This window comes from Neopsephotus bourkii, unplaced genomic scaffold, assembly GCF_033783945.1.
Source record: "Neopsephotus bourkii isolate Nb327-2 ecotype Australia unplaced genomic scaffold, CSIRO-AGI_Nbou_v1 NB_230, whole genome shotgun sequence".
Taxonomy (NCBI): Eukaryota; Metazoa; Chordata; class Aves; order Psittaciformes; family Psittacidae; genus Neopsephotus; species Neopsephotus bourkii.
The window spans coordinates 1,805,127-1,829,073 of NW_026900740.1; the positions used below are offsets into that span (position 1 = coordinate 1,805,127).

Here is a 23,947-nt window from a genome sequence, read left to right on the forward strand (position 1 = left end):
TTACATGATAAATACTCAGCTGTACCAGGCTATTTTCCTTCTTGCTCAAAAACTAAAGTTGCTTTCATCACCATTAAGCATTTTTAACCCTTATGTCCTGAAGTGCATGGGAGTAGTGGGAGCACACATCCAGCCCCTTCTGGGGTTGGGTTTTACCAGCTTCCTCCAGAGCGTGAGGGCAGATGTCCCAGCTTGCCAGAGCTGGCAAAGCATGTGGCACAGCAAAGGCAGCAGGATATACAAATGCTTGCAGCAGCAACCCAGGGATGAGGAGAGATTTGAAACCAAAGTTGCTGAAAGCAAGATTAATGGAGACTCTGGATTCATTGCAAACTCCTCGAGAAGCAGGAGATGCATTAGAAGCACACTGGGACTTCGTCCTAGCAGCCCCTTTCTGCTTGCGTTTTGGATTTGCAACTAACAGTGTTGATTACCCGCGGGTGTTCAGGCTGTTGCTGAGCAGTACTTGCACAGTGTCAAGGCTCTCTTTTCCCCTCTGTGAGGTGGCTGTGGGTGGACAAGATGCTGGAAGGGGGACAGTGTGTAGGAGGTGCTGAGCGCCTCGACATCACTGGGATTCTTCATCTTCCCTTCGCTAATTAAACCATCTTCATCTCTACCCACGAGTCTTCTCACTTTTGTGCTTCCTGTCACGCAGGAGGGACAGGGACTGCGTGAGGCTGAGGGGCTGGGCAAGGTCAACCCACCACAAGGACCAAACGTTCAGCCTAGGGCTGGATCTGCTGTCACTACCAAGGTCTGGAATGCCCTTTATTGCAGTATCCGGCACTGAAAACATTTCTCCCATCCAGCCCAAGAACTATACACATTTATTATAGTCCATGTGACTAATATAGTCCAAAGAGAACTCCAGATAAAAAAAAACAATCCGTAAAATGCAATGGATAAAATTATCCAAACATTAATATTACAAAATACCAGCAAAACCACTGGTAGGGCTTCTGGAAACACAGAGGGCTTCCTAGAAAACCAGACCAACACTCAGTTTGCTTACAGAAAGCTACTGCTAACAGTTAGCAAGTCCAACTGTGTCAGCAGATTTCCAAGGAAACCCAAGCTCCCAAAATGTCTTGGAGAAGAGTCCATGAAGAAGTCAGACACTTCACTGTGCTACTGGTGGCCACTTCTGGGCTAGAGCATCATGCATGGCTTCAGGGATCCACTGACGATAGGCTGCGAGCAAATCTGGAAGGAGAGAGGGGAGCAATTACATGGCTGTGGAGTCAGCGACTGGAGTGGTTCTGTTGAAAAGACGAAGTCCTGCAGCATCACAGGCAGACAGCAAGAACCAACCTTTATCACTGCTGCAGCCTGGGGACCTGCATGCAGATATAAAAGTGCCAAGTGTGGGAGAATGACTGTGAAAGCCATCACCGCATCACTTTGCTGCTGCTTCCAGGAAGAACTCTCACAATCTGTACCCTAAAACTGAACAAAATCCATTTTACCTGGAAGAACCTTTCCCTGCCCCCACTGACAGTACCATCAGAGTGTGATTTTTCAGAAGCACAAACCACTTTAACTATGGTTGGAACTACAGGGAAAAAATCATCTTAAAATACAAATAAAGGTTGCTTTCGAAAGTACAAGCAACTCCAGTTCTTCACCAGAACCATGACCCACAGCATTGCTGATTCGGGTAAGAAAACAGCAAATATTTGGAGCTTACTAAGTGAAATCATCCATTTTTTTAGTTATAATTCCACAGTGTTGGTGGCACTAGAAAACCTGTGCTGATATGACCAATAATTAAGCAAGCAGAACACTTACATTTAGGGTTTTTCTTCCATGCAGCCAGTAAAGCATCATAATTATCACAGTTTTCTGCCACTAGAGCCTGCAGGAGGGCTTCTGTCCTGGGCTGAAGTCTACCAAAATAAAAGAGTGCATTAAAATAAAGTTCATTAGCACAGTTCAGCAAAGTATTCCAGCATTCAGCTTACCTTTCTGAATTCATACTCCTAGTGGTTTTTAAAGGGCTAAATATAGTTATAGAAACACAAAATTCACTAGAAATAAGTTTATTCCCCCTACTACAACTTCCTGTTGTTAAATAGAGCAGCAGGTTGCTCTTCTTGCTGGCAGCATGCAGCTGCATAGCACATGGGGGAGCAAAAAGGAACCAACAGGTCCCATGCTGCACTCTGAACTGACTACACTAGGGAACAACTTTGCAATTGTAAGACCCTAGGATGAGATGAGTCACTTTTAAGAAAGCCTTCCCCAATCTTTGCATCTCTCAGCCCCATCACAACTCAGAGAAAGCTGATTTTGGTAAGGAAGAGAGCTTTCACAAGGGGGACACAAGGGAAACAATAGCTGACAGTTCTTTCGAGGCTCATAGTTCTGTAAATGTCATCAAGAAAAACATGGTCTATTGGAAATATGTCTCTGGAAAGAAATAAAATCATTGTAATTGGCCAAAGCACAAAGAAAAGCAAGGAAAGCAGTCATGCCCATCAATTCCTTACTGTGTGAGCAATTTATGTGCATGAAGCAGCCCGCAGAGGTCAGTGTGACCAGCAGGCTGTGCGTGCGCTTCCACACTGCCCTCACAGCCACCCAGCTCTCTTGAGACATAGTTTTTCTTGGTAAGAAAACTCATTTTCCTCTCCTGCAGCTGCAGCCAAGATCCCTATCGAGGACACCCCTCCCAGCATTCATTTTCTTTCATTTTAAAGGAAGTTAAAAGTGTTTTTTGGAGCCAAACTTAACTTTAACAACTTACTTGGCCCATGTCTTCAGCATTATGGAGGGACTGGACAGCAGATACTGGCTATAAGATTTCAACTTCTTAATAACCTGGAAGATTCATTATAACAAGTATATAATGAACAAAGTAAATTAATTGTTCTGTGGAAACAACCATTAATGAACTTGTACAACTATAGACATTCATCCCATATTCTCTATTACCATCTCTCTCCCATCCATGCCACCATACAAATCTTGTCCTGACTGGCTTGCTAGGTGACCCTTGGGGTCTCAGAATGGACAAAGACATGAGCTATAGCTTTTTTCCTCTGAAAAGCAAGACTTAAATTTCTGAGTCTCTTTCACCCAGATGATGATTTTCATGCTGCTTTATATTTTAAGGGTATCTTCCCCATTCCACAACTGCACCAAACTCCTGCAGCCACCAGCAAGTGATGAAGAATGGGCATGCACACAAAGAAAGAAGTCACAAGGGTCATCATCTCCAAAAACCGGGCTCAAAACTTACTGATTACATCAAGGAAGCAGCTGGAACATGCTCACCTTCCCTTCAAGCAGGAACCTGGCAAAGTATTTGTAACGGTCGATACCTTCTGGGTAATCGACTTCCACAGCAGGGAGCTCCCAGCTAACTCGGTCTGGAAAGAAGGATCACACTGAGTCTCCTAAATGCTCAGAGAGGAGGGTCCATTGCCAAGGGAGATGTGCAACAAAGGTGCTAAGAGAAGTGGGGAGGATACTGCCACCACCCAGCCAGCACTGCTCCCTCACAGGGGCAGCAGATGGGCACAAAATGCCCATACCAATGGGGAGATGCTGATATCTAGGTGCTACGAATCCCATGGAGTTACTCAAACCATGGTTAAGCTCTCTGACCAGTCCAAGCTGAGCTTGACCTTTCTGCTCTGCTGACAGTCTTGTTAAAAGCAGCATTACAGTAATTATGTATGCTATATATAACTACATAGAACTACTAAATGACACTTCTCAAGACACTTACGAAAGACACTTGGTCTGTGACACCGAACTCGGCCTGTTTGAGCACAATAAGATGGAGGAGGATTTTCCAGAGGCTTCCCAAAGTGGCAGTATGGTGGCAACAGAGCTGGGATCCACTCAGGCTCGGCTGCAGAGACACCTTAGGAAAGAAAAACACACACCTGAATGCAGGCTTGCTGCCAAGGGCCACTACTCACTGAGGGAATACAGTGCATTGCAGAATCTCATCTCCACACATTCACTTCTATCTCATTTTTCAAGTCAACTCTTTACTGTTCTTGTTCAGACACCATCAACAGGGAGCTATTGCTGACAGGGCTGGAGCAGAGCAGCTGTTTCAGAAGCTGAACTTTGCTCCAGCCTCTGCTGGACAAAGAATAAACCAGGCCAATTTATCCCCTGATCCAGACCTAGAAAGTGTAAGGATCCAAATCCCCAGAGGCACGACCACTGTGTAAGCAGAATGCTTCGAGGGAAACATTCTGCCTAAGGCACTTCTGAATTCCTCCCCACACCTGCAGAACAAGCAGGGACTGCAGCAGCCTCACCTTTCATATACAGCTTTGTAGTCTCAACAATTTCCTGATAGACCACGAACTCTGGGAGTTGTTTGAAGAGGACTGAGCTTGGATGGATGAACACAGGGTCTTCCAGGAGAGCAGTCTTTAAGAAAGCACAAGAAGATTGAAGCAGAATAAGACGAGTTACTGGCAATCCAATCTCTTGATTGCATCCAATTTTAGTCTCTCTTAGATGTACCTTTATATGGTTTCCTTAAGTGATGGAGGATTTTAATAACCCCATCATTTTCTACATCACCTTCTCAGGAGACATCAAGCACTTTGCACATCGGACTAATGCTAATTCTTGGCTCTGTAACAATTCCTACCTGAGGACTGGGAAATTGCAACACTGGAAACTTAGATTCCATGAGGAGTGGGTGTAGAAAGCCAGCACATGCAGCCCCATTGCTGTATCCAGCCATAAGCCCAGGAGTGTCTTTCTGCCACACAGGGGAAGAGGAATTCAGTCAATTCAAGCTGTTTACCTTATAGGCATTTTTCCACTTGTCATCCAGGAGCTCTTCTGCCTGAACCCTTCGGGCAACGTGATCCCCTAGCCCGGCCAGGACAATCTGTCTCAAGTAAGTTGCTTGAGCTTCTGTTGGGGGCTTCATCTTTGGATCAACAAAGAGACCAGCATCAGTGCAGACCGAGTTCACTGTGGGGGGGAAAGAGGAGTTAAGATTCAACAGCAAACTAAAGGTTGCAACAAACAGCCCCATTGATTTGTCACCCCTCAACAGAGAATAAACACGGCAGCTCCTCTCAAAGCCCCTTACCTGCTGTTGTCAGCTGCCCTCTCAAGCGCCGGATTTCCAGCATGGCCTTGTATCGGAGCCCATTTTCTTCACAGAACTTCCGGGTGCACCCAGCATACTCACAGGCCCCCACTGCTCCTGGAAGTGAAGTCAGGGGAGGAATTACTTAGAAAATCAGTTCTCCAAAGGAAACCAACTGTGGGACAGTGGTGTCATAGTCAACACATGCATATCGCAGCTCCCATTTGTCATTAGCCTGGGACACTGGCAGAATGCCCAGAGAACAGCCTAGAATATGTACTGCTGGGCTCAGCCCTGCAGCATGAGGCTGCCTTTGCTTGTATAATGCTAAGAGGGAGGAGGACAGAACAGCAGTTAACAGTACAGGGAAATCACTGCCTGCAGTACCTAACATCACCATCAGGTCTCCGAGCTTCTGCATGGGCCCCTGCCCAGCCCAGATCCTTTGCATCTGTAAAAACCTGGCTTTCTTCCCCTTCAGCTCCGCTGCCTCTTTCTCACTTACTGCTGGCCTAAAAGAGACACGAAACAGCATAAATGAACATTGTGCTTAGGTGCAGAAGGGCCTCAACGTAAGAGACATCAGCTGTGACAAGTGATGTCAGGTTAACTCACTCACCTGTCTAACTCCTCAAAAAGCTCCCGCACAGTCATTGCAGACACTATGGTGATGGTGTAGGGCAGGCAGTCGTGCTGCCTGCTCAATGCCAACATCTTTGCATAGCGGGGGGCAACAGGAAATGTGGCCATTATTCTCCCTAAGGGACTAATAGGGCAACTCAGCTTTGCTGCCAGCTGCTGCTTCAGCCTGGAGGAGGAAGAGAAAAGTGATGTAATGTAGTGACTTCTGCATTAGAATGAGTTTGTGTTTCTGGTTTTAGAAGCCCCATTCATTTCATGTGTTTTCTCTCGTTTTGTTATCTGCTGGTCCCAAATGCTGGGGGAAAGATTCCTTTTCCTCATGCAGCTCCCACTTTCCCTGAATGGCACACTGCTAGCACAGTCTTTCTGTGCCCAAACACACCCAGAGACCAATAGAACACACAAAGGTAAACCTGAGTCTGTTAAAATGCTGCCAGTCTCTGCCAGCACATCCTCAAATGCATGGCTGGGAAGGAAAACTGGCAGGAGAACAGCCGTGCCCCTGCCTTGATAGTGGAGTCTGTGCATCAGCACTGAGAGGGAATTCATGGGGGACCACAGATGTTACCTTCCTGTCATAGGGGGCTCCTTCAAGGCACCCAAGGCTATCAGCAACTCCTCAGCTGCTGCAAGTGCTTCTGTTGGAGGTGGTGTTGGGAATGGGAAGTTGATTACCTATGGACAGAGAGAGAAAATACTTCTCAGTACATCACTGACATAGCTCCCACTGAAAAACAGAGTCTGAATGCAGTTAAGAAGTCCTGGAAGGGAACAGAACCCTTCCCTCTGGATACACACCAAATAAAAACAGTTAGGATGTTTGCCAGGAGCAAGAGGAAAGGACATATAATGGGAGGAAATGCTTGGAACAAAAACATTAGGAAACAGGAATACCAGCGTCACCCTGAGCTGCCACTGACTCCAGGCACCGCCTAGGGTGGGCTGCTTTAAGGTCTGACTCTTAAGTACTGTGCTTTCTGAGAGTGCTCAAGTATCTCCAAAACACAACCCCTGTTTGGACAGGGCTTTTCTGCTACTAAAAATATAAGAAAGCTCTTATGACCTGAACAAACACCTCTGTTAAGGCCCAGTAGAATTCATACAAGCTTCTGTGATTCACAGAACCAAAATCAAGTCCCAGCATCCTAATTTCTAACACAAGGCACAGCCTCAAGCGACGACAATAACAGACATTTTGTGACCCTGGCTCCAAGAGGGAACCACTTTCATGAGCACTGTAGTACAAAGCAGATTTACACCTCACCTTTTCTATATTTAATGCCTTCATTTGCAGAATCAAGTCTTCTACTGGTCGCTTTGTTATTTCTGGAGCAGAAAATTTCTCAAAGTCCATGAAGACTGCTGAGGAGTATAACCTAGTGAACCAGAAATGCTGCTTAGAGACTCAGAATAAATCTTAACTCAAAAGATATGCGAGGGATTTATAAAACAGGCTGCTGGGGGTGCTATTTAGATAACCACATAATTATTTCCATGGTTGGGGCATACTGCATTATTCACAAAAAGGTGACTTGGCTTGGAGTGGGATCCATGCTGTTTTGGCCACTACAATGAGTTTTCAGCAAAAGAAAGGCCCCCAGAAGCCAAACTGTCAAACCAATATCAGTGACCGTCCACGTTTGGCTTCACCTCTCCTATTTGAATGAAGAGCAGACAAAACCAACAGGTTTCAAGCACCACTAGGTCCTTGTGAAAGGGGCAGCAGGACGAGGGAAGCCACCCAATTCACACTGACACTCACTGGGCTTTCTGCTCCTCCTAACCCTCTCCCCAGCAGGCAGCTAACCTGTAACAGTGCCCTGGCTCCGTCCGGCCAGCCCGGCCTGCCCGCTGGTTGGCTGAAGCCTGGGATATCCACGTGATTCTGAAAGATGAAACCCCAGTAATTTTGTCATAGAAACGTTTCTTGACCTTTCCACAATCAACCACGTATTTGATGCCTGGGATGGTAAGAGATGTTTCTGCCACGTTGGTGGCTACAACACACAGTCTCGTGCCAGAAGGAGGAGGCCTGAATACCTACAAGAAACAGATGGGCATGTGAAATGCACTGCCAACAACAGAGACAGGCAGTCAACCTGGATGGGTTGCAAAGGGATAACCAAGCATATGGCATCGCAGGTGAAGCCCAAGAGCGAGACCAAAGACTTAACACTTTGTCTCCAGCTCCGGAGTGCTCTATCCAGCTCAGTTTATCCCCCATAAACACCCACAGGGCCTCCAGGTGGAGCAGACACCAGTGTGCAGTTGTATTTAGACATACTCCAAAGCCCAAGAGGAAATGTAAGAGTAACTGCCTGTTGGCAATGGGATCTAATTTGGACTCACTTTACCACGCTGCAGGACTGTCACTCTTTATCTCTCCCAACCTGCTGAACTGGCACATAAAGGAGATCCCAGCCCAAGCAAGGCCAGCTCCCATCCCATCCCAACTCACCCACCAGGACATTAACATCTGCCCAATGATGGCAGTCCAAGATGGACACTGTAACTCACAAAGCATATGTGACTTTAGACAACAATCACACATATCTCTAAGGATCATTTACTTATTATGACAACAAATTCTTTACCTTTGCTTGTTTCTCTGGTGCTAGCAAAGAATAGAGTGGGAGCACATAGAGTGGTAGGGACGAATCAGATTTCCCACCTGTGAAGAAACCAGTACTGTTAAGTACACAGTAAGTCAACTTCCAGGCTTAATCCCTGCAATGTCTTCACAAACACCACTTCATTTAAAACCAGTAAAATACTTGGTACAAAGCTGAAGCTGGAAAATCTTAATAGCTTTTCCATGGCACAGGTCAGCAAAGGCCAACCAGCCTATGTTGCACATTCCACAGGTGACAGGAGATAAGGAATTCTGATTTCAGTAAGTGCCAAACCTTCTTCTGAGTCTCCATCTCCTAAATCCAGGTCAATATCAGACCCTGCCATATCATCATCAGTTTCAGTGTCTCTGTCTTCATCTCCTTCATCCACTGGTACAACAGAGTAACTGTCCAGATCAATTTTGGGGAGCACCTGAGAAAGAGAGGAAAGATGACCATGAAGCATTTTAAAAGGGGGACACAAACAGCACTTTACTTTGCTTTGAAAGCTGAGCACTTACTCCAAACATTTCTTGACCTGAAGGTGACAGAGGGATTGAGAGATTTCATTTGTACTTTAAGGCCGAGGTTCCAATGTCAGTGGACAGTATATCTAGAACATCAAGATCTCTGGCTAACAAAGCACATGTAGGACTTGTGTGGAAGCCAACCCTTCATCCTTGACACCTTGACAGATGCATCAGTCGCTGGATAACAGCGAGATGAGGAGCAGCCCTGGAGCCAGCAAGTCTGGAACTCCTTCCATTAAAGTTTTAATGGTCAATACTCAACCAAAATCTCCTGCCTGTAATAGCCAGGGCCACATTTTAGCACTGTGCTGCTCATAATGCAGCGGTTATCAGTGTAGGCAGCATTACTGGATTTCCTGAGGGGACATACGTAGGCTACAAGGCTCCAAGCAAGACTAGAACAGCCTGGTGAGAAACACAGCTATGCAGTAGTGCTGTCTGGCAGGGAAATACCTGCTCCCTCCTGTCTCTGGGAGGAATTCTATCCATCACACATTACCATAGCTTTCTTCTGCTTCCTTGATTTCTTGAATTTTCTCATTTCTTCCACTGAGTCTTCTTTGTCATCATCTCCTCCTGCAAAACCAGTGGAATTGCCGTTAGCTGAGCATGCTTTCCTCTCAGAATACACAGTGGCAAGAGTCTGGTCCCACTCCCATCTTTCTGGGGATGCAAGAAGTGTCACAGTGTGAAATAAGCAAACAGTCACACTGAAGGCAGAAGGTACAGAGATGGCACAAAAGTTTAACATCATAGTTCCATTTAGGAACCATACCACAGCTGTATGCCTTGAGGTTTAGGACACCATTAGCTGAGCTATGTTAGGATTTGACTTTCTAGTCATCTTGGGAAATTCCATTAGCCTGAAAATAAATAGCCACCAACAGGCAGCAGCGTTCCTGCTTTAATTCACAACCAACAGAGCAAGTGAGGAAATGCAATGAATCCTTGAGCCTCACGGTCCTTAATTCTACAGCATTACCTGCAGTGTTGTTTTTCTGGAATGGAAAGGCTTTCCTTAGCCTTCTACAGAGAGAGTGTACTTCTGCCTGGCCTGTTAAGAACACCAAAATCCCACCTGCAAGAGAAGAGACCACTGTCAACCTCAGCATAGGTATTTCACCTTGGAAAGCTTCAGATCTTGCTCTTGATAAGACGGGTTGAATATACTGCAAAGTAACAGGGAGGAACAGGGTGTTAGACTGAATCTGTCTTCTGCTACTCCCTCGAGAAGCACACGAATGTAACCATGATCTAACTGAAGGGTAATTTTCATATGAGAAGCCCAAGTAAAAGAACTTCCTCGATGTAGCTCCACGTCCAAGTTACAAAACACCTCACCCCAAAACAAAACATAAACCTAGCAAAAACAACCCAAAAACTTCAGACACGTGAAGTGTAAAATATTTGAGAGGCTCTCAGCAGTGACCTTACCTGAGGGCAACATCCGATGGATTTTACACACCTTTCTGAAGCACTCCCCACTGTAGTCATCTACGGGGGTTTTCTTGTTAAAATGAACAGTTACAGGGAATTGCCTTGCATCTACCTAGGGAGGGAATACAAGCAAAGGATTACTTGCTGTTGTAACTCCAGCACAACCATTACAGCATTCACTGGAGAACTAGAAATGCTCACCCTGTATTTCTGTTCAGCTCTTGGATTTGGTGATCTACCAGACCCACAGAAGTTACTGTTGTATACCCTGAACACTGCAAAACCAAGCTGGAAGCTATAACTGTTGAGGTAACTCAGACTGAGGTTTTCTGGTTCTGCTGAAGTGTAACGTACAGTTTTCAAGCTAATCAGATTCTGCTGGGGCAGTTTTCTGATAAAGGTGGGAAGAAAAACACTGAGTCCCCAAAGAAACAATGGTCTAAAGAAAATAACTATTTTAAAGTTGGCATCTGAAAGATTTCAAGCCAAGCTGGAAAGATCAGACTGCCTCTGGTTTTTAACTGGCCTTATCAAGGAAGCCCTCCCTTTATTTCAGCCACTGGGCTGATGGAGACTGCAGTGAGAAGGACAATACCTGAATAACAGGAGGTGTAACAGAAAACAGCTTCTTGTTATTGGTGAAATCTTCAACACGAAGGGTGGCTGACATGATGATCAGCTTCAGTGGCAGCCCCTTCTGCAGGGACACAAACGTGTTACTCCGTGCCTGAAAGCATGCGGTGGGTAAACTACACAGCACAGACGCACACAGAGCTTTAAGTGGGGCTGGATACAAGTTTCTGCCCCAAAGCACTCAAAGTCTAAGACAAAAAAGGCACCATGTGAAGTGACAAAGCAGACACAGCTTCAAATGCAGTGTGTCTTAACATACATGAAGCCCCAACGTTATGAGTGTTACTTCATGGTTTCCATCAGATTTCTATTAACTTCCTCATCACAGAGTCTCTCCTCGCACAAAGCCTCTTCATGTCCAGCATTCCCTTCCCCAGCACATCTGTGTCCAATACAGAAGTACTGCTTCTCTTACCTTCTCCCGAAGAGGCACGATGCGAGACAAGAGGCCTATCAAGATGTCTGTGTACATACTCCTCTCATGAGCTTCATCAATAATAACAACTTTGTACTTCGAAAGCAGAAAGTCCTGAGAAGAGAGATCAATTTCACCACATGAAGCCTCTCTTCCAGCTGTACAGAATACTTTCCCTTTGATAAAACAGAAGGCAAGAACTTACCTTCTGAATTTCTTTCAGCAGGACACCATCTGTCATGAACTTGATTTGTGTTTCATCTGTAACATTGCCTTCATATCGGATTTGATATGAAACCACTCTGTGAGGAAATACCAGGGGAGCCACAAGAAAAAGCATGGGGAGAAACAGAAAATTCTATGAACAATGTGCAAGATTTGAGTGTATGACACGCACAGAGCATCCCAGCGTCACCTTCCTAGCAAGGTCTCAGCTTTCCTTCTCACCTGTTTGACAAGTTCATTTCCTTAGCGACTCGCTGGGACATGGACACTGCAGCCACACGTCGAGGCTCCGTGATCCCAATGGCACCATCTGAGCTAAAAGGAGGAAGGAAACAAAAGGAGGGTTTGTTTGGCTGCTTGCTTTAAAGAGAGGAAAACCCAGAAGATGACAACAGGATTTCTGCACGATGGCTCTAAATTAAGAAGCATCACTCAAGTCACTTATAGTTACAAGAAAAAAACAGAAAGGAAGCTTTGGGATTACCCTCCTATTTATTACATGCACACGGATCTGAAGATGCATGTATCACAGGAAGTTTTTCCCCCAGTGCTGTCTCTGTAATTCCAGCTCACTGAACTCTGGTCTTCCTGGACATCCCTCTGGCAACAGGGCTCATTTCAGAAGACCCTCAGGCTGGGGCAGCAGCAGCACAGAAGCTGGATTCACCTTGGTGCAACTTGGAAGAAGCATTTTATGAGATGCCCAAGCTTAGAGGCTTCAAAGACTGCTTATGTGGAGAGGCTGTTGCAAGTCAGCCTAATCCCCTTCAGACTTTTTAGAAGCCCATTCAACACGGCCACTACCACTGCACAGACCAGGTTCAGTTCAGCTGTATCAGAAAAGGATCAAAATCAGAAGTAATTGAGTTCAGGTTGAATTTTCTTATTACACCTGCTGCATATAAAAGAAGATCCATACCTGGCGTAGCCAGCTTCATAGAGAAACTGAGGCACTTGTGTGGTTTTACCGCTCCCCGTCTCGCCACAGATGATCACAATGGGATTCTCATTAATGGCTTCCATGATGACTTGCTCTTCAGCAAGAATTGGAAGCTTCAGTCTTGCTTCCTAAATGATATAAACCACAGGATTGGGAACTGTTACCTCCCTCTGATTCTAAAACCCACAAGAAGGAATTCTACAAGGTTTGTGGCTGGAAAAGCTCTAAACCAGTTAACAGCACACCAACAAGAACCAGAGCCATCAGAACAGCTTCCCAGAAAGCAGCTGGCAAGCCCTGCACTTCATTTGTGAACCTTCAGAGTCCCTTGAGTTTATTAATGCAGAACTTCAAGGAAAAACTCATTTCACCACTCTGTCTCATCTGCTCAGACACACGCAGAGCTCTTCCCTTTCCTACGGAACGCCCTACCTACACCAAATGGAACAAAATTATCCAGCCATGAAACAGCATAATGGAGAGCTGACAGTGACTTCACAAGATCTTCCAGTGAAGAACACTAAAAGCCTGCTAATGAATTCTACATTTAAAACTAGAGACAAATGCTTACATCCTAAAACAAAACTAGTTTTCCTCCTGCTAGATTAGACAGGCTTAAAGCTCTGATGCACATGTACACTCTGCCAGAATGAAGACCCTAGCTGCACATTGCTGCCACGCTGTATTAGCAAGAGACAGAAGACAGTGCTGCAGCATCTGCAGTGACCTAATCTGAGGGGGAGCACTGTAACTTCCAACACCTCGCTGTTCACTTCACAGAGCCCTACCTGAATCTCAGGAGACCTGTCCACTGGAATGAAAACTGCAGGCTTGCAAGGCAGTTTGCTGGCGGCTGGCTGGTGACCCAGCACAATAGGACCAGCTGGCGGCTGGCTCATCTCTGCCACCTTCACACCTTCCTCTGGCTTCTCAGCAGTGTTCAGATCACTGGCTGAGGACTTCTCTATTCCTGGTTTCTGCTCTTCCTCCTCTTCTTCAGAGCTACTGGCTTCTTCCTCAGGCTCTGACTCTGAGCTGTGTCTTCTCTTGTAGGCACCGCTGACGCTCCTGATCCTTCCAGGTTCAACAGCGCTTGGCTCCTGCATTATCCTAGAACAAAACACCAACACGTGAGCTACGTTTCAGCCAAACTTCTCCAGGACCTCAAGCCAGGCATGTCTTCTACACAAACCAGGCAAGGCACACCATCAACAGTCACTGCCTGAGCCTCCACCCACAGTTCACTCAACAGGCAAAACTTCTACACCTCGGGTGCAGTGCAGCACATGAAGACATTACTCTGAGAGATGAACCCAGTTCTCCAAGGATCCCTACACCTGAGCTTCTCACAGCTCTGCTACGCAAAGCCTTGGCTGACCCAATAGCTGGGTTCATATCTAAGCATGCTTTATACTGATATTTATTCATTTCTTCAGAAGACATCTCTGTGGTTTAATTTATTTCAACTTCTGCCAAAATGCAGCTCTTGCTAAATCCAGTAACTAAGCACTGCATCACTCAATACTTTCCAATGCAACAAAAAAGTTTATCCACTAGTTATGTAGTTTAGCCTAATTTATAAGAGTACAGAGATGTAATTGCTACCCAGCTCATCCCTTATGAAAGGGAAGACCGTCACTTTAAGTAACATCTCAAAAGGATGACAATCAATAGCAACCAGATAAACCCAGCAAATTGTCTAACTCCACCCATTCTGAAGAACCTGTGTGCAGTAAGAAGGAAATAAATCCAACAAAAAAGAAAGGGTAAGAAGGTTGCAAAGTTTTCAACCACAGCAATAAGCAAGAATGGCTCTTTCCAAAGAACACTTTACCTTTTGGTCTGATACATGCGCTTCCCAGTACCCAGCTTGGAAGTAGTTAACAGCAGTTTCATTTCTGCCTCAGAAGCTTGGACCTCATTCAGCTTGCTCAGCAACTCAGCTCGCTATTTGGGGAAAAAACAGTCAAAATCAGTGCTTATTTTCATCAAGAAATGATTTCCAGATCTGTGCTTGAGTTTTAAAGGCTCTGCTCTGGCAAACCGCACTGTGAGGTTGTAAAGGTATTTCTGCTGCTACATGGTTAGTCCTCCCTGATGAGGATTTCAGTCCTGCACTGGAAACACAGGCTTGACCCTTCACCACTGCAATGCAAAGCTCAGCTGCACCCTTCAAACAGCAGCAAAGAAAACAGACTTGGACTAAAATGCTGGAGCAAGGGCTGGAGCAGTGGAAGGCTCCCTTCAACTCCCTCACATGGGATACAGTGCTGGCAGGAGTAGGCTGCAGTTTTAAACTACCTCCAAAAGCAGAGTTTGTTTGTTAAAGCCATTTTTCAGATGCTAAAACAAACAGGATTTTTCCCTGAAAAGCTTTTGCAAAGACAGAAAAGCTCTGTCTGCATAAAGGAAACATACTAGAGCTGGAGATACGCATCTCAGAAGCACCAGAGGAGTTAAGGGTGCATCAGGCTTTGCATTTTGCAACAGAACAAAGCTTCTCATGCAACCTGTTTCACAGAATGCTTTTAAAGTAGAACTTAATTTACCCTGCTAGCTATGTACTTCATAACACTTGTCTATTTGGTCAGGATCAAAGAGAGAAGGGGAACCAGGACCAGAAATGAGGTATCTGGGAACACGTGTACTGCTGAGAGAGAGGGGAATCCTCATTAGAGTTCATGGAATCGTATCATAGAATCCCAGACAGGTTTGGGTTGGAGGGGAACTTAAAGCTCATCCGGTTCCAACCTCCTGCCATGGGCAGAGACACCCTTCACTGGAGCAGCTTGCTCCGAACCAGTCCTCAAAACTCCATGGCCAGTGCCACATCTTTGCCAAAATACCCACGAAATGAATGGCTGACACTGTTGTAACTCCTGAACTTCAGCACCTGCATGTCCTTGAGGGAACCCTGATAGTTCATGTCCCAAAAAGCTCTTGTTGGCACTACAGAGCGGTCACCCCACCTCTGGCTTTTCACACCAGCAATGCAATCACATCACATACCACATACCATCACTGCCAGTGTCACAGCACAGGGGAAACCCCCAGAGCTGCTCATTGACATGGACCATTGCCATACACTGTCACCTGGACGGAGGGCACAAAGCTGGAGTCCCAAGCAAGCAGCACCGTACCTGTTTCTTCTTTTCTTTCTGCTCTAAAATTTTCTGCAGGTGTTTCTTCTGTTTCTTGCTCAGGGGTTTCTTCTGCTGTTGCACAACACTGGCCACTTTTTTCTTCTTTGCTTTCTTTGCTGGCAGGACCAGGGCGTTGCTTTCATCAATTCCCTTCAGCGTCACTTCATCTGAAAACACACATTCGATCACTCACCGGTGCCACGGGGTTATTTGCAGCACAACAGGCTCACCACAAACCAGACCAGATGTAGCACTTTGAAACAAACACAACCCTCACCCCCAGCCAAAAATAAATCCCTTATCAACAGTAAGGGTAAAAAGTCTGTGAAAGGGAGACTCTAGTTCTCTTAGGTGCTTCCTCAAGTTGTGAGGGTAATCTTCACTGACTTACACAATACTACAGAACTTCTGCCTTTTTGACCACAGGCAGAGGAGCCTGGCACATGAGTGTCTTGGGGCACCAGGCGTAATTTTTAATACTAAAAACTTCTATTATTAACGTTTGAATGATGACAGCAGTATAATAAATGTGGGGGTTTAAAAGCGATATTTGAGAATGCAAATGCTAAACCTAAGAATATTCTTAATAATCGCTTTGACGAAGATTTGCTGAGATGCAGGAACTGCTTCAATAGAGCTAGAGATGCAAGGCCTGGAAGAGGCTCTAAACTAACGCTTCCAATAGAAGCATCCTAGAACTACAGCACAGACCCGACGCTAATCCTCATCTCAGCAGCTCTGATCTCACTCCAGCCCCGTTCACAGCCCAGGTTCGCAGTAACGAACACAGCGCGCAGGACGCGGAGCGCCGGGCCGGGTGCTCCCCACTCAGCCTGCAGGCCGGGCTCCCCCGCACCTCCCAGCTCCAGCGGCAGCTCCAGCGGCTCGGCGGCGGGCGGGGGCTGCGCCGTGCCCGGCTGCATCCGCGCCTTCCAGTTGTGCCGGCGGCGCGCCCGGCCCATGGCGGAGGCTACAGCGGCGGCACCGGCGGCAGGGGCCACACGTGAGGGCCAGGGCGCTACTTCCGCGGTAAGGCACCGTCTCGCGAGAAAGGGCCGCGGCGCCGTGCGCAAGCGCAATGGGTATCTCGGCCCTGCGGGGTGTGCCCCGGGTCCTCCTGCCCGCCCGCCCGGCGAGCCCATTCCCGCTCCCTCCCAGCCCAGCGTGCTCCGGAGCCCCCCTCGCGTGAGCCGGCAAAACCAAGGCAAGTGAAGCTGTGTAGGGCAGTCAGGGCTCAGTGCAACGTCCCGGTACAGGTTTATTGTAAGCTTTGTCACAACAGCACGGCCGGTCAGTGAAACTGGCCTACAGATAGGTAACTACACAGCACATGGACTGGGCGCCCAGAGAAGGCATCAATAAGGTAGGTATAGCTCCGTAAAAAAATCAGTCCCGCAGACTTCAAACCACTTAGTATTATCAGTGGAAGCCAATGTTTCCCAACGGATCATATGTCAAAAGTCTACATACGCTATCTCTTCAGACCAAATTAATTTGTACATAACCACAACCATACAAACTCAAACATGATTAATCTTGAAATCCCAAATGGAATCGCAAACATCAGTGCTGATAAAGAGTGCAACCACAGCAAATACCACTTGTGGGGGAAAGGAAAAGATCAGTTTTGAAATGTGCTCTTATCACAGTTCGATGGAGTTACCCAAAAGTTTAAAATACATGCGGATACAGTAAAATCTTTTATTTTCCAACCCAGACAAAAAGAACTTAACGGTCATTTACATCATTAGCTGCCAAATACAGATCAGTACGTGAGGCAAATCACACTTATAAACTTCTACACCATCAAAGAGCTAGGATTGATACTGGTCTATTTTCCACACTAACGATGCAACAAGTCTTAAAAAGCAAATCACAATTTGCAGGACGCACTACTGAAGTACAGCACTGAGTTACACCAGGTTTACACATTGCACTCTGACACCCAAAACCACTTTGAGAAGCGTTACATTCCGCGCACAGCACATCAGCTATCGCGAGGCGAGGTGCGTACTTCCAAAGAAACTGCAATGGGCATTAAGTTTGGTGAAAATGAATGTGTTGAAAATATTACAGCAATTTCAAATATTAGGTCTTAAAAGTAACACTGTCTAACACATGAAAGATCCTACCAGAATGTCTGATACCAGACAGCCTGAAGCCCGTCTGAAACAGGTACACCAGGAATGTTCATTCAAGCAGACACTGCAAACAGGAGGTCAATAATGGGAACCGTTTTGGCAGAGCTGCCCTGGGCACTGTGGCCAAACAGGGTGCTCTCTGTGGCCACCTGAGCCTCCCCACCACAGTATCCACCAGGGAGAGCAGTGATGCTGCTACCTGCCCCTGGTTAGGCTGCCAGTGCCCAGGGCAAAGGCCTGGAGCTCCAAAATCGAGGGGATTACCCCCATTTCTACCACTGACTCTGGTGGGTTGGTCCAATTCTGCATCTCTGTTTACCCACAGGTGACCAGGCACATCTCATGTTACTAGCAACCTGCTGTCACCAGGGCGAGCTCTAAAACCAGAGCAGAACCTCGATGGATAAACTAGACGGCTTGGGATGGAATATACTTGTAAAAGGTATTTACAAAAGTTGAAAGAGATTAAATACAATGCCACATTCATGTCCCGAAAGCGCTTTCACTACAGTGCATGTTTAAAAATACAGAGCTTTTGTAAAGTACATATATTGAAGATTAGATTGTGCTTTAACAAAAAAAAAAAAAATCATTACTTCTGAATTTGACTAACAAGAAAACTGAGTGCTGGGAAAAATACTGATTCAAAACACCCAATTTTATATATTCTGCTTTTCACATAACATTTTGCTATACATGGGATGCAAGTAAATATAAAAATACCTTTTTATTCAAGCAGCAAGGGGATCAAAATGAACAGTATTAATATAAGAGGGGTTTTACAAAACTAAGGTGATTAGAGCGAGCCAGGGAGAAACTATAATCCAAATTAACCGTTAGACAGTATTCTAAAAGAAGTCTTTATCATAGACAACTCTTAATATAGAAACAAGTCAGTATTTGGAACTTTAACATTAAATATAGATTATGTAAAATACAATCTACACCAAACTGACTCACGTTCAGAGTCCCGAGGAAGCCGGTGAAGCCTCTCACATGAATGAGCTTTGGTCCTCAGGCCTCAAAACACCTAAAGACCTGACAAAGCTTTGCCAGTGGATTCCGAACTTCCAGGTTGGTGTTTCAGCTCAGTCCTCCATGCTTAGAGCAGGGAAAAGCGAGCTTATAGGGAAGACTCTGTAATACTATGGAAAATGAGCTATAAAAAGGATTATACTGTAATTGCCATTTTCAGCTTTGCCAAGCAGACTGTGGCTGCAGTACTTATCTGTTCACAGAAAGGTTTTACATTATGAAAAGCAGTTACTTTGCAACTCTAAATGTGCATGTCTGGAAAAAAAATGGGGGGGTTTATAGAGGAAATAAGAAATTAAAATGTATTACACCAGTGCCAACTGCATATGAACTTCAACCGTGTTGAACTTAAGTGACCACGGTTTGGAGTAAAGGCCATTAACATGGATTGGAAAATAATCCCTCACATAAATGTCACAAAGAGCCCAAATGAGATTAGGCAAGTAACACGTTTTAACAGCATTAAACTTCAGCAGAAAGAGAAAAATAAACTCCCCCCACAGCTACATTCAGTGAAGCATCACATCCAACAGAAGCTCTACCCAGCGAAGCAAGAAGCTGAAGCCCATGAGCAGAGCTGGAGCCGGTGCTCACGGGCGAAGCAGCACCTCCTGGTATTTGCTCCCCTTGCTTGTCAGCCAGGCCCTATCACAGGCCGGTTTTTGTTGCGTTTTTTCCTTCACTTGGTCATTTAGACATTATGGAATACATAGTTCTTCAGCTGTGGTCCATTTTACCCCCCATGATGCTGATACTGCGCTCATCACCATGGTTTAGCTGCTATCCCTCCCTCCCCTCATCTATACCCTCAGACGCCACACGCGTTACACCACGTTCTGGCCTCTCTTCCCTGAGGTTACCTTTGTTTCAATGCATTTCAGCACACCTTACACAGGCAGTGGCAGTCTGACAAGCCACTTAACTCTAAGGTTACAAATACATAGAATCCTTCAAAGCTCCTACACCCCTTCAGAACACAACCGTTTAATACACCTTTCTCATAAGGTGACTCACTTTCCCCAGAAGAGTGAGGACACAGACTTCAAGCAAAAAGCTCCTATAAAACTGTTACCATTTTAGAAAAAAACCCAGATCTTCCTGAAGATAATTTATTGCCGCTTATTGGTCCTGAGAAAGCTTTAAGCAACAATACATTTGCAAGTGGTTTCACTGCTGCCTCTTTTGAGAAAGTACATGGGTCCCGACACTAAAAATCATGGTTTACTCTATGCTTGGAAAAAATGCTTCACTGTGAATATCAAGTAGGAATTACAATTTGCCACGCTACATCTCCTCCCTTTGTGTCAAGAGCTTTCCTTTCAGACACCAAATTAAATTCTCCAGATGAAATGCAATGCAATAATGCCACACATGCGCTTCTTAACTCCTCCTGTGGGACTGCCATTAAAGAGCTTTGAATCTATGAAATCTTCCTTCTCCCTTATTCCCCACCTCCTATTAAAAGCCACGGTGTGAATTTTTTGGCCTGGATACCAGAAAATTCCTCATCTGATACTCTATGAAAGGCAACTTCAAGGCAATGAAATAAGCCAAGAATAAAACAAAAACACAAGTTTGGAAGAAAAAGAAATGGGACCCACAGCAGTTACTTCTCAATGGAAGTGTTTGGTAGCTTATTTTTTTTGTTCTTTTTAACTTTTAAAGTGTCAAATTTGCATATGTTTTAGCTCAATTTCAATATTTGAAAGACTACTCAATTTGCTTTTATAAAAACTCTATAAAAGATGTTTTTAAATGCTTGTAAAAGTAAGCGTTTATCTACTGAGAAAATTCGAGTACTGGATAAAACTCTCTGAATATACAGCTGAAGTTCTTAAACGTGTTTTTTTTCCTACAAGTATAATGGCTGAGTGTATAATCTAGATAAATTAGTCTCACACATGATGAAAAGTTATAACTTTTGCACACTTTTTACCATGTGATGTTTTGTTGCTTTGTAACTTCAAACGAGACAGTGCTTAGGAATTTTCTAGAGCTGGTGTACAGTGGTCTATAGGGGCTGGTTCATTGATTACTGCCTCTGTCCAGGTTCTCAATCAGCCGAGAAAGACGAATGTTCAGAAGTCTGATCTGACTGTCAAGGTGGTCCATCTTCTCCTCAAGGCTGCTGCTGCTGTTTCTTCTCCAGTAAAATCCAACTGGCCCCGTCATGAAGTAGACTGCTACAACAAAGCAGAGAGGCAGGACGGCGTGTTCCGGGTCACCTTCATACTTCTGGAGGATGTACACGCACGAGAGAGTGAAAAGGGCAACCCTCGCAATCCAGAAGAAACGACCAAACAGCATATGCAGGAGATAGAAGAAGAATCCAAGGAAGAGATATAAAAACCAATAGGCAAGTAAAATGGCACCAATCAGTAGAAGAGCACGGGTTGGGCTGTTGGCAATTGCTGCTAGGCTGAAATAATGAGTCAGGTTGGAGGCTGAAAAACAAAGGGAAAGTCACAGAGTATTAATGAGAACATGCCAAATGGTAATGGTAAAAACGCAACACAATGTCCAAGGGTCATGCAGCGGGGTCACAGCTCTGACTTTTCTAAAGGAAGGGGTAAAGCTACTTCATCCTTTTCTGGATGGGCCTTCTTCAAATCCCTGGCTCAGCTCCAGTGATGCAGTTGAATTAATTCCTTTAAAGTAAGGGTTCTTTAAAGACAAACTATTGCAGGGCCTAAGGTCAAAGCTCATACTGAGGCTAAAGGTCCTCTTTGTGAAAGTTATATTCTGAGGCTCTCAACTGTATCTTTCCTTCTAGTCCTCCTTTATCTTCCCACATTGTTCCTGGCTGCGTGCATCTATGTAGTGATGATACAAAGAAACCACCCATGACTTTTAATGCCCTTTATAGACATAGAAACAGAATGACTAGTTTTAGACCTCTTGTTTGAAGGTACTAATAGAAAATCAAAGGCAAGTGAAGCAGATAGGTAGCACTGAGGGATGCTTAATGCAGCATGATAAAATGTTCTTGTCAACACTGGTACAGGCTGATAGAGCTCAAGAGTTAACAGGCGTTACACTTACCATCAATTCCAAGAACATCTAACAAATCAGTCCATATTCTCCAGAATGTGTCCATTAATACATCCACCCCATTGACAAACCTCTCTGTCAGCCTTGAGAAAAACTGAGACATAAAATTGGAAATTAAAAAAATGAAAATTCTCAGTTCCTTAAAAATGCTTCTGCTTTGAGACTTACTATTAGGAGAACTGTAACTCACTAAACAAGAACTGCAGGTTATTTTGAAGTCCTCAGGGAAAACTAATGCTTTTCAACTTTGCAAATCATAAAGGTACTTATTACAATTGTCCTTATCCCGGGTGTATTTTGCCATGTAAATGTATATAATAACAGGATTTTAAAAGGCACTTTATTAGCTTTACCATTGCTCTGAAGTTTAAAGAGAACACTATTTATTACTAGCAACAGACATTGGTAAAGCAAACCAGAGAATTACCAGGCGCCTAAGAAATGTCCCGGGCATTTCACTCAAATGTCTCAAGTGCATTTACAGGTCAATTTAACAGTATTTAATATTCCTTCCTCCTGGCTGAGGCAAGCAGGGCCAGAGGAAGGCAGAGGTCTGTCTGCCCGCATGCCTGATTCCCTGGCAAGTTCCTCTGTGGCCCTACAAGCACAGGATGCTCTGCTGATGCAGACACAATATTTCAATTGCAGGGCTCCTCAGCGACAGCGCTCTGCCCTGGCCGTCTCCCCCACCTCAATTAGCCTTTATTTAGAGATTTATTACATTAATATTTCTTGCATTTCTTTTCTCCGCATTATGCCTCGCCTGCCGTTTTTCTTCGTTCCAGCCGCTGGGCCGCCCCAGCCCCGGCTCTCACAGGCGGCGAGGCCGGTCCATGCTGAGTACCTACCAACAGCGGGGCTCTGCCTCACAGAACCTCCTGCTCAGCCCGGGGAGCAGCGGCGTGGGGAGAGAGCGCGAAGGGAAAGAAAGCGAAAGGTTTACGGGGAGGAAGCGGGCCGGAGCCTCACCTTCTGCAGGGCCCGCACGTTGTCCTCGCCGAAGAGGCCGCTGACGCCCTGGTAGAGGCCGCTGGCGGCGCGGCGGAAGCTGTTTTGCTTGTCGGCGCCGCGGCTCCGCGCTGCCCAAGCGCCGGGTCCCGCCGTGCCGCCCAGCAGCAAGGCGAGGAGCAGCAGCAGCGCCGGCAGCCTCTTAGCCGCCATGGCCGCCCGCGCTGCGCCCTGCGCCCGGCAGCGCCGCGATTGTAGCGCCGCCTAGAGGCCGTGTCACAAACTCCGCGAGCGCACCGCCCCCTGCCCGCAGCCCCCTCCCCTTAAAGCGGTGGCGTTCTTAAAATCACAACATGATCATTTCGCTTCAAACGGGACATGCGAAGGTTTTCTTTGCGTCCATCCCCCCTGAGACAAACCGGCCTGATCAAGTCTATGGCTGCGACCAGCCTCAGAACAGCTTGCACCTGGGGTGAGCTTGTCCCGGGCTAAAACCAGCCCCAGTAGTCAACCTCTGCCAGTGTTCGACCTGGGGCAGCATCTAGCCTGTTCCAGGCTCAGTTTTGTATTTAATAATCCAATTGGCCAAAATGTTCTTTCCCTACTGTGTAACCAGGATCTCCCGTGGCTCAGCTTAGGGCTGTTGGCTCTCCTACTGTCAACGTGCACCTTCCAGAAGGTTCTGGCCATTTCCACCCAGGCAGGTGTAGGCAGGGATATGGTCTTGCCTTTGCCCTTTCCAAGCACTTTCAGGCACCCTGTGCTCCAGCTCCCAGCCCTGCATCAACACCCACCTTGCAGCATGGAGCCTACACTTGGGCATGCTGCTCCGGATGGATCTTGGAAGGGCCAGGCGGAGGGAAAGGATCACATCCCTCAATGTGTGGCCTCTTACTAACACAGACCAGGGTGCTGCTGGGCCACATCGCCAACTCACGATCTTGGCCCCCAGATCCTCTCCTGTAGAGCTTTTAAATGATTCATCTGTCTATTTGTGCTCTAGGACTCATTATAGTCTGTACAAAGTATAGCCTTTCCTGTGTGGGTCTCCTAAGGAGACTCCCAGGCGCAACCCCCAAACAACAAAGGCAATGTAGAAGTCTGATCTCAAAAAATGA

At 45.9% G+C, this 23,947-nt stretch overlaps 2 protein-coding genes across 2 annotated transcripts; both read right to left on the bottom strand.

Moving 5' to 3' along the window:
- Positions 1–807: 807 nt before the first annotated feature.
- Positions 808–16,627, bottom strand: DHX37 (DEAH-box helicase 37). Its single transcript, XM_061344682.1, has 27 exons — positions 16,511–16,627; positions 15,652–15,821; positions 14,346–14,458; positions 13,300–13,621; positions 12,491–12,639; positions 11,794–11,886; positions 11,552–11,648; positions 11,347–11,460; positions 10,894–10,995; positions 10,296–10,410; positions 9,844–9,939; positions 9,361–9,437; positions 8,626–8,764; positions 8,314–8,390; positions 7,527–7,759; positions 6,984–7,095; positions 6,288–6,394; positions 5,697–5,885; positions 5,465–5,589; positions 5,078–5,194; positions 4,784–4,956; positions 4,284–4,398; positions 3,737–3,874; positions 3,280–3,374; positions 2,750–2,823; positions 1,792–1,889; positions 808–1,206 (listed from the first exon to the last, which is right to left on the bottom strand). The coding sequence occupies exons 1-27, from the start codon at positions 16,614–16,616 to the stop codon at positions 1,124–1,126; spliced, it is 3,429 nt and encodes a 1,142-aa protein (XP_061200666.1). The 5' UTR covers positions 16,617–16,627; the 3' UTR covers positions 808–1,123.
- A 3,704-nt stretch (positions 16,628–20,331) lies between these two features.
- Positions 20,332–23,097, bottom strand: BRI3BP (BRI3 binding protein). Its single transcript, XM_061344684.1, has 3 exons — positions 22,851–23,097; positions 21,873–21,975; positions 20,332–21,274 (listed from the first exon to the last, which is right to left on the bottom strand). Exons 1-3 carry the CDS (start codon positions 23,040–23,042, stop codon positions 20,856–20,858), a joined length of 714 nt encoding a protein of 237 aa, XP_061200668.1. The 5' UTR covers positions 23,043–23,097; the 3' UTR covers positions 20,332–20,855.
- Between the last annotated feature and the right edge of the window lie 850 nt (positions 23,098–23,947).